The following is a 10,279-nucleotide window of genomic DNA, read 5'->3' as shown; positions in this document are numbered from 1 at the left end:
CCCCCACAGGACCGGAGGAAAGGGACCCAGGGGCAGCACAAGAGAGTGAAGATTGGAGGGGGAATGAGACTGCCAGGGTCACCCACTCACCTCCCAGACCAAGAGAACCAAGGAGGAACTTGCCGAGGAGTCGGCATCCCCCAAAGAGACTGACTTATGGGTTGAGAGTTAACGAACCAGGGGAGGATCAGGAGAAGATAGAAAGGGGATGGAAGCTGTGGCAGAGGGCCAAAGCAAGAAGGGCTGCAGGAAACACATAGGATACACACATAGACATTTTCACATTACACTGCACATCTTCCACCACCATTATTCTTGTGTACATAGTGAGACTGTTCTGTTTTATTTTGTTTTGTTTGATGACTGGGACGCCATCACTTAAAGGAGAGGCGGATGTAAGGTAGTGACTGGAATAAGTCACAAGGTGTCGCTGTTGAGCTGCATATATGGTGTAAATGTTAGCAATTTTGGCCATTCGTCCTCTGCAGGACACCGTACTTTAGATTTCTTGTTCGCGCGGGCGCCATCTTGGGTCAGTGTTTGCTGTGATTTGCGAAGGTAAGCACTGCCAGTGGCGAACTGCATCAGTTTTGTGTTGTATTCATCGCGGAGACCGTGGAATGTTGTAGAAGGCACGGTTATTGTTACTTAATGTGTATTCTGTGTATATGTGTTGTTGTATTTTGCAATGTTGATAGTCATGGAGTGTTTGCTGTGATTTGCGAAGGGCCAGCAGCAGAATTGGAGTGGTGTTTGCCCCTGCTTCCGAATAAACGGCGCGGTCCGAGCCACAAATTGAACACCTGTGTCCGACTGGTCTCTCTGCGGTGCACCCCAATCCAACACAATTTAACACAACGCAGAGTCCGGGGTGTAGGGAGGCCCCTGCACTGGTTGGGTTACATAACCCTGATACACATTGCAAGCCATAATTCTGAAATGCAGTGTATATAGTGTATAATGTCTATGTTTATCAATATTTAAACCTCTCTGTCTTAAATATATATGGTTATATCATCTTATATCATCTTATATCATCCATTATAGAGATCAGAGCACTCTTCGTTGCACTCCACAGCACACACTATGTTGTTTGGCTTGTGTTTTGCCAAGTGCACTTCTATGTTCTGACCTGAGAAATTTCTCCTGAGTTTCTCTGCTTCTTTATAAAGGAAGACAATATTGTTCCGTTTGTCATTTTGGCTATGTTCACACTGAAGGTCTTAATGCTCAATTCCAATTTTTTGAATCAAATCAAATTTTTTTGTCTGTTTGTTCAGACTACAAATAAAATGTGACAGCAAACGCGCTCTAGTGTGAACCTTCAAAGTGGCCCGCAAGCGGACCATTATTATTATTATTGTTATTATTAGAAGATTTATTGCAACCCTGATACAATAAAACACAACACGTTCTGTTTAGACCCAGACCAAACAGTATTGTTTGACTGATGGCCCAAAGACTTGTTTCTGACTTTATGTTTCCCAATTTTGCTTTAAGTTATAAAGTTATTTTGTCATTTACATATGGCCTAATAATTATCCTTATTGCTGTTTTAGAGGAGCGGTGCTTCAAAGGATAGCTGCAGATTTCTGTCAGAATCTGCAGATTATAAAGTACAAATAAAATGTTCACGTCTCTCCAACGTTGTCTTCCCAACAGTTTCGAAACATCTACACGGGATTGCCAGGAAGTGTTCACAATGTCTTCTCCAGCGCTGATAATTGGCGTCTGTCTTGTGTCAGTGACGTAAAAGACGGATTTAATGCGACCTGACCGTTCAAACAGCAGTCGCTTCCTAAAACATCTGATATGTATCGGATTCAGTACCACATACGAAAGTGACCCAGGTACGGTGTACATTTTAGGACATCGTCAGGTATCAGACAAAAAATTGTCAGGTGTCAGTTGTCAAAAAAAAAATTGTCAGGTATCAGGAAAAAAATTGTCAGGTGTCAGAAAAAAAATTGTCAGATGTCAGTTGTCAAAAAAAAAAAAGTCAGGTATCAGACAAAAAATTGTCAGGTGTCAGACAAAAAATTGTCAGGTGTCAGTTGTCAAAAAAAAAAAAAGTCAGGTATCAGAAAAAAAATTGTCAGGTGTCAGAAAAAAAATTGTCAGGTGTCAGAAAAAAAGTTGTCAGGTGTCAGACAAAAAAAATGTCAGGTATCAGAAAAAAAATTGTCAGGTGTCAGACAAAAAAGTTGTCAGGTGTCAGAAAAAAAATTGTCAGGTGTCAGTTGTCAAAAAAAAAATTGTCAGGTATCAGGAAAAAAATTGTCAGGTGTCAGAAAAAAAATTGTCAGATGTCAGTTGTCAAAAAAAAAAAAAGTCAGGTGTCAGACAAAAAATTGTCAGGTGTCAGTTGTCAAAAAAAAAAAAGTCAGGTATCAGAAAAAAAGTTGTCAGGTGTCAGAAAAAAAATTGTCAGGTGTCAGAAAAAAAGTTGTCAGGTGTCAGAACACAAGGTACCAGAGAGAAAATCTTCCTGCAGGTGGCGCTGTTGTCATGTCCCACCCGAATTGATTTCCAAATATGTCATCAACGTGTGACCGTGGGAGAGCGTAAGGTCATTGACCTCACCGGAGTTTTACCGTGGTTCAGGCTCCTAACGACACAAGGTAAGTTTAACTTTTTCTCCCTTTTGTTCATATTTTTGCCACAGTTGTGTTATATTAAGTTGCAGTTATGTTGTGAAAGTTACATATCAGAGACGGAAAGCCAGTTTTGTACGAAACCAAATCAGTACTATTTTTGTCTGGCTAATTCATTCTAGCTAGCAACAGTGGTGAAACGTGATTCAAATTTAAACTGTTCAGTAATTGTTTTGTATACATTTCAGCAAATGGACAAGCTGAAAGCTTACGAGCAGTTGCATTTGAATACTAATCCTATTTGAAGTAATACATTTCCAGTGGTAGACATGTTAGATTGTCACACCTGGCTATGCATTGTTTTATTAATATTATATATTGTCTTGATAGCTTGAAGGGGATGATGCCGGTTTCATATCACTGGACTTATCCATGGCAGTAGAGTACATCCATGCACAGAGAATCATTCACCAGGATATAAAGCCAGCAAATGTCATGGTAAGCCATATTGTATTTTTCTTTTTCTCCACTTTGTTTTTGAAGATCAAAATAAAAATAGTATATTATTTATTTAACTTTATTCTCTTCAGTCTATTAAACACTACATTTGAACAATGAGAAACTTTTCTGGCATATTCATATAAAGGATTTTTTTTTTAAAGTAAGAAGCCTTACATTGTTTCTTTAATAGTCCAATTTTTCTTTAATATGTTGGTTCTTGCACACCTACAAAATTCCCAAACATGTTGTAAGTTTAGGCTTTACAAACTGAAAGTTTCTATTATTTTATTAGTCTGTACCACTTGCTTAAGTGGAATGGGGATTAAAAAATGCACAGGACTATAAAACCGGGTTGGATCATTAACCAATCTGTTAATTTTAATGTTGGGTATAATAAACAATCTCAGAATAAATATGCAGTGATTGGGTGATCTGGGTGCTAAAAGCTTTGAGGGTTTTTTTTTCCCCCAATTATGAGCTGTGGTCTTTGGAATGACATTTTTGATAACATTTGTGAAATTTTAGACAACCTGGTAAGTTCTCATATGTATACCTTATAGGTTCACCACCCTTCTAAGAAGGCAGTCCTGACAGACTGGGGCATGGCAAACATAAGAGACACTGTGATGCTTCGTCAAGGGAGTAAGTTCACTGCCCAGGCTACTGGTCCAGCTGGTGGCACATATCTTTACATGGCCCCTGAATGCATACTGATGTTTGAAGAGGCCTCGTTCTAGACAGACATGTGGTCCCTCGGAGCCACATATCTGGAGATCCTGACGGGTTCCGCTCCGTGGATGGTTAAAAAACAAAGAGAACTGGCTGCACTAATGGCCACCAAAACCCCACCACATGCCCTATCACATCTCAGTGACAAAAACAGTTTTCTTGGTGGTTTGGTGAGCTATGACCCAGACTCAAGGCCTTCCGCATCTGATGTTGTTAAGTTTCTCAAGTCAGGCCTTGATCTTACGAGCCGATATGGCTACAAGTGGTAATGTTGCTACAGTCTGCAGTTCAAAAGTCTTTCAATGTGAATTATGTTCTACATTATTGTTAACAAAAGTTGTGGTAAATGAAACACTGAATCATTATGAAAGATGGCACCTTGTCAATTGTATTTCAACATTTTATTGTACATTTTGTTGGTCAGACAGTTTTCAAATTACCTGTTGATTTTAAACAAGGATAAATAAATGTTAACAAACACTGTTGTATGATTTTATTGGTCATTGGAAATGTTTACTGGTGCACCTTCCATCCTCTCTCTCTTCAGAAAGATGTATATGTCATTTGCCTCGGCAAACGTAGAAAGTGTAGGAACTGCATTTCTGTTCATGGCAGTTGTGAGCTCTTGGACTAGCATGAGGTATGCAGCAAGGCAACCATCAGGTGTGCAGGGAAACTGGCTGTTTTCTAAAATGTTCTGGCACATGTCTCTGAATTCCTGGTTTGCTACCAGTGAAGGCTCTTCCCTCTCACAGATTAATTGCTTGGCATAGTCTAAAAGGTCTGGGTCAACAATGTGCAGCACATTGCCATATCCTGCGAATGAAAGACAATATTGAAAAGATGTTCACTTTGAATGTTAAAAATAAATGAATAATGACAAAGCTGTTCTAGAACCTGTATAAGAAGCAGTCAGTGTTTACAGATGTTATTACAGAAACTTAAAGATGGAAATATCACTCAAACATTTAGATAAATTTTTAGTTAAAGGTGTCAATATGAAGCCATTTTAGTATTGACAGTAGAAATTCAGAAATCTCTTATTGTACTACAAGTAGGCTTCTTCGGAAGACACAAAAGAGAAAGCACATTATAACAGTTTTACGCTCATTACACTGGCTTCCAGTATATTTTAGAAAATTCATTTTAAAATTTTAGTAATGACTTTCAATGCTCCGAATCGTGAAGCTCCTGCCTTAATTTCTGATCTTATAGAACCCCACGCTCCCTCTCCCAGCCTGTGATCATCTAATCAATGGCTGTTAGTAGTCCCACCAGAAGACCAGAGGCAAGAGATCTTCCAAAGCGGTGGCTCCCAGGTCATGGAATGCTCTGCCTCCATCATTACGTTTCCTTGATTGCATTTATTCTGTATGTTCGATTGTGCTGTTTTATGTTTATCTGTTTTATATTATTGTGAAGCCACTTTGTGGTTTTTATCCTGTGAAGAGTGCTATATCAAAGTAAAAGTAAACTAATGAAAGTTTAAAAACAAACAAAAAAATAAAACCCCACAGGCTTTCAAATGACATACCAGGAGGTGGTGAGGTAAACAGAAGGTTGGGTTTCCCAAATGGACCAGGTGCATTGCGTTGCTTGCGGATGTCATGGGTGTTCCAAACTGTTTGCTCCGTTTTTAAGTCTCTTTGAAGCAGTGGCAAGTGTGAGTACTGCAAGCAGTTGCTATGAAAAAGGAGAATTAAAAAATTAATATGTTCATCTGCTTCTTTGAGGTAGAATAAGTAAAAGCTAAATTTTAATCAGTACTCAAAAAACAAAGGCATTCCTAGACCACATACTTTCATACTGCTGCTTGATTATTTTTCATGTCTAAAAATATTGACTTACATGTGCACAGGATTGTCCAGTTCAAGGATCCCAGACTCCATCATGGCCTACGCATGTTGTTTTGAAAAAGACATAAGTTGTGAAGGTGAGAATTTCATTAGTGAAAAGGTACAGATGTACATAAACACAGATTCTGGCCTTGTGTTTTCAGATAAACTAATCCATCGTATGTTTAACAAAATTTGGATGGCTACTCTTTGTTAATAGGTTTTACAGGTGAAAGATTTGCTTTACCTCAAATGTTGTCAGCCATTTCTTAATCCATGTCCGCTTTAAAATACTGTTGAAACATTCAGCTCTCTAAACAACAGAAACATGACATTATCAGTTTTGTTGTCAGGTTGTTACTTTAGAAATAGTCATTTACCAGCTTAAAGACATACCTGGTTGTGCACTGATGTCCCCATTCTGAAGCACCTCCATGCCTGATTCCCAAGATCTCGCATGTGAAATGCCATCTGCATTTGACCCACAACAAGGTTCTCCTTTCCTCTGTCCCCCCGAATCATTTGAGGACAGCCTAAAGACACAAACTGAAGATAATTAGTGAATGATGAAAAAATAAATTTATTAACAAAATGTAATCTTTTTTAACCCCCCATTTTTTAGTATATTGCATACCACCCTGTTCTTGAACAGCCTCAAAGAAGTATCTGACCACAAAGTTTTGCTTGCGGTTGGATGTGCCCACCTTTAGCCATAGAACCTTCCTGGAAAATCTGAAAAGAAAGAAACAGAAAAGTGGCCACTTGTACATATGATTTAATCATGTTTTGGCACTATGTTTGGTTTTTGTTACATTCCCCAAGAGTATGCTGGTTTTCCATTGTATTATGTCTAGGCGTTGTTTCTGGTTCCTCCGGCCATTTTGACTGCCATAGTTGTGTAGGCTTACATGCCTTTGGAATTGAATGTGACTCTTGACTGTGTTCAGACTGACGCGAGGGGAGAGCTGCCTTTTGTTTTGTAATCCCTTGTATTCTCCTGTTTATGTGTTGGTTAGGTAGGTTATCGTAAATTGTACATTTTATTTTCTTTGGAGTTAAATTCTGTTTACTTTATATCAGGGATGTTTTGTTTGTTGTGTTGGTCTTGGCCCTCCCTGAAATTAACTGCCAGTCTGAAATGGAACTTTAAGACTAGCAGGAAATAAGCCTTTTAAAAACCGCCATCTTGAATCCTCCTTCACTATTCATACTTTATCTTGGTCCCTTAGACCAGGCTTGGCCAAATCCAGACCTCGAGGGCCAGTGTCCTGCATGTTTTAGATATCACCCTGGGTAAACACACTTGAATAAAATGATTAGTTCATTACCAGGCCTCTGGAGAACTACAAAACATGTTGTGAGGGTAATTTAGCCATTTGAATCAGCTGTGGATCAAGGACACATCTAAAACCTGCAGGACACCGGCCCTCGAGGCCTGGACTTGCCCATCCCTGCCCTAGACTACTCAGGAGAGATAACACCTCAGTTTACCGCACATCCTTATCTTGAAGCAACTTTGTACTATCACTGAATATAATAAATTAAGTAGCGAATGCCATATTCAAACCTACCCATCAATCCCCAAATGTATCCACATTCCAAAGAACTTCAGTTTATCATTGCCTATATGAAACAACAAATAATAATTACAATTTGTTTCAACAGAAGTACCATCAAAACATGTTTGGAAGGTTAATTGAAAAGATAAAATAAATACCATCAATGTGCCGTGTGTCATTTGGACCACGGCTGATGTAATTCCGACGGGGAATTTTCTTCTTTCCAGAAGATCTCCTCTGAAGACCACTTGCATCCATATACCTCATTATATTAGCAACATCGTCTCTACAGTAACAATAGATTTTACTCTGAGCTCAACAGTAAAACAAGAGAACACTTGATCATATACACACTATTTAACCAACCTGTAACAAGGCCGCACTCCTCTGACATCCCTTACCCGCTTTACCATTGCCCTGATTCCTTGTTCAGGAGACCACTGTTTCATCTCACTCTAAAAAACAAACAAACAGACAATTGAATGTTTGTTTTTTTTTAATCACTACAGAAAATAACATTTATTGTTTCTACAATAGCTCATGACACAGACTTCAGGAAAATATATATTTTTTGCACTGATGTTTTAACGCTTACCTCCACAGCTTTGTGGATTTCAGTAAAAGGTCGTTGGGGGCATCTTCGCTTCAACCCTAGAAGTTTTAAAACTCGTCTCAGATGCCTCTCACTGTTAAAAGACAACACAGACTTACATTATATTAAATGCAAACTGCATGTTTTGTCATTTTAGAGAGTTGTCACGGAAACTGTTGAAATGCAGACTTACCTTATTTTATGCCCATATGAATTCAGTGCACAGCTGATTTCCTTTTGTTTTAAGCCTTTGTTGAACAATGTTATTATCATCATATCTTGAAAGGTTAAGTGTAACAACAACAGTCTAATTGATCACCCACCTCTTACACTGAACATAAGTAATTAACCAGTAAAGTACTAAATCTTTTTATGTGGCAATTACACTAAAAGCATCGTCTATTCAGTGCCCACAAATAAAACATGTGTAGCAAAAAATACACTTCTTTGATATGAAAGAGGTGAACAGTAGTTAATAAATAAGTTGTACTTTAGTCATTTATTTTTAATGCTCTTTTTTTAATAAAAAAAAAAAAGTATTTTTGGTACAGTCATGGGAACCAGCCAGAGTCGGATACTCCTTTCATCATCGTCAGATGACATATTGCAGCAAAGTCTAAAAACAACAACAGAAAAAAACATATCGGGATCAAAAAATATCCCGACAGTAGCAATATAGAAAAGAGAAATAAAGAAAAAGAGCGACAGAAAGGATGCAGGCTGCTCGTGAGCTTTCAGCTTGTCCATTTGCTGAAATGTATACAAAACAATTACTGAACAGTTTAAATTTGAATCACGTTTCACCACTGTCGCTAGCTAGAATGAATTAGCCAGACAAAAATAGTACTGATTTGGTTTCGTACAAAACTGGCTTTCCGTCTCTGATATGTAACTTTCACAACATAACTGCAACTTAATATAACACAACTGTGGCAAAAATATGAACAAAAGGGAGAAAAAGTTAAACTTACCTTGTGTCGTTAGGAGCCTGAACCACGGTAAAACTCCGGTGAGGTCAATGACCTTACGCTCTCCCACGGTCACACGTTGATGACATATTTGGAAATCAATTCGGGTGGGACATGACAACAGCGCCACCTGCAGGAAGATTTTCTCTCTGGTACCTTGTGTTCTGATACCTGACAACTTTTTTTTTTGACAACTGACACCTGACAATTTTTTTTCTGACACCTGACAACTTTTTTGTCTGACACCTGACATTTTTTTTTCTGACACCTGACAATTTTTTTTCTGACACCTGACAATTTTTTTTCTGATACCTGACTTTTTTTTTTTTTGACAACTGACACCTGACAATTTTTTTTCTGACACCTGACAATTTTTTTTCTGACACCTGACAACTTTTTTGTCTGACACCTGACAATTTTTTTTCTGATACCTGACATTTTTTTTTCTGACACCTGACAATTTTTTTTCTGATACCTGACTTTTTTTTTTTTTGACAACTGACACCTGACAATTTTTTTTCTGACACCTGACAATTTTTTTTCTGACACCTGACAATTTTTTTTCTGATACCTGACTTTTTTTTTTGACAACTGACACCTGACAAATTTTTTTCTGATACCTGACTTTTTTTTTTTTTTTGACAACTGACACCTGACAATTTTTTTTCTGACACCTGACAATTTTTTTTCTGACACCTGACAATTTTTTTTCTGATACCTGACTTTTTTTTTTTTGACAACTGACACCTGACAATTTTTTTTCTGACACCTGACAATTTTTTTTCTGACACCTGACAATTTTTTTTCTGATACCTGACTTTTTTTTTTTGACAACTGACACCTGACAAATTTTTTTCTGATACCTGACTTTTTTTTTTTTGACAACTGACACCTGACAATTTTTTTTCTGATACCTGACAATTTTTTTTTTGACAACTGACACCTGACATTTTTTTGTCTGATACCTGACAATTATTTTTTGACAACTGACACCTGACAATTTTTTTTCTGATACCTGACTTTTTTTTTTTTTGACAACTGACACCTGACAATTTTTTGTCTGATACCTGACGATGTCCTAAAATGTACACCGTACCCAGGTCAGATTTGAAAATATCAGATTTGTGCCGTTCACACTGTCATACCATGATCGGATATGGGTCGCAGGGTCAAAAAAGCCGGACTTGATGCATTTTCGTGTTTGAACTAGATAATGTTTTTATTGCTTTAACAATTGTGTTAAATAAAATAGCCTAAGGTAAGTCAGCAAATGATGTTGAATAGGTTGTCACGTTTACAAGATACAACAAGACTTTCATGTTTCTATGGTAAACCCAAGTGAATCATGTAGGATCTGCATGAAACGCAACTTATTTTATTCTTGTGTAGATGGCATGATACAATCTAGTAAGAGTGGATAGTTGCCTGGAATCACAAAATGTACAAGACCACTGGAGTTATAAGAGGCAGACAACCATACAGACACAATTACAAGTTAATT

At 37.8% G+C, this 10,279-nt stretch overlaps 2 protein-coding genes and 1 long non-coding RNA gene across 4 annotated transcripts; 1 reads left to right on the top strand and 2 right to left on the bottom strand.

The window, feature by feature from the left end:
- Positions 1-1,861: 1,861 nt before the first annotated feature.
- LOC309702024 lies at positions 1,862-3,819 on the top strand. The gene is made up of 4 exons (XR_014275348.1): positions 1,862-2,262; positions 2,454-2,621; positions 2,985-3,092; positions 3,656-3,819. It is a non-coding gene; the product is annotated as an uncharacterized lncRNA (long non-coding RNA).
- Positions 3,820-3,839: 20 nt separating this feature from the next.
- On the bottom strand, positions 3,840-8,857 carry LOC309702022 (uncharacterized protein). Of its 2 annotated transcripts, XM_082526409.1 has the most exons (13): positions 8,782-8,841; positions 8,389-8,426; positions 8,004-8,088; positions 7,814-7,904; positions 7,585-7,673; positions 7,377-7,504; positions 7,231-7,282; positions 6,294-6,391; positions 6,056-6,192; positions 5,907-5,972; positions 5,673-5,719; positions 5,359-5,507; positions 3,840-4,640 (listed from the first exon to the last, which is right to left on the bottom strand). In XM_082526409.1, exons 2-13 carry the CDS (start codon positions 8,411-8,413, stop codon positions 4,318-4,320), a joined length of 1,290 nt encoding a protein of 429 aa, XP_082382535.1. In that variant the 5' UTR covers positions 8,414-8,426; positions 8,782-8,841; the 3' UTR covers positions 3,840-4,317. The 2 variants fall into 2 exon arrangements, with proteins under 2 accessions (XP_082382535.1, XP_082382536.1); XM_082526410.1 differs by lacking the exons at positions 8,004-8,088; positions 8,389-8,426 and having other exon boundaries at positions 8,782-8,857.
- Positions 8,627-9,728, bottom strand: LOC309702023 (uncharacterized protein; the record flags this gene model as incomplete). Its single annotated transcript, XM_082526411.1, has 2 exons — positions 8,627-9,024; positions 9,143-9,728. 2 exons carry the CDS (start codon positions 9,726-9,728, stop codon positions 8,627-8,629), a joined length of 984 nt encoding a protein of 327 aa, XP_082382537.1.
- Between the last annotated feature and the right edge of the window lie 551 nt (positions 9,729-10,279).

Source organism: Aulonocara stuartgranti, assembly GCF_965226115.1.
Source record: "Aulonocara stuartgranti genome assembly, chromosome: 3".
Classification (NCBI taxonomy): Eukaryota; Metazoa; Chordata; class Actinopteri; order Cichliformes; family Cichlidae; genus Aulonocara; species Aulonocara stuartgranti.
Note: the sequence above shows the minus strand (reverse complement) of the source record. Positions and strands in the feature narration are given on the sequence as shown.

Bases quoted from the DNA above. Each gene is read 5' to 3' on its own strand.
- LOC309702022 (XM_082526409.1), bottom strand. From the start codon at position 8,413: ATGTCATCTGACGATGATGAAAGGA. The intron at 7,674-7,813 runs GTAAGCGTTAAA...TTTGTTTTTTAG, and splicing joins AAATCCACAAAGCTGTGGAG to AGTGAGATGAAACAGTGGTC. The intron at 7,283-7,376 runs GTATTTATTTTA...TGTTTCATATAG, and splicing joins TGACACACGGCACATTGATG to GCAATGATAAACTGAAGTTC.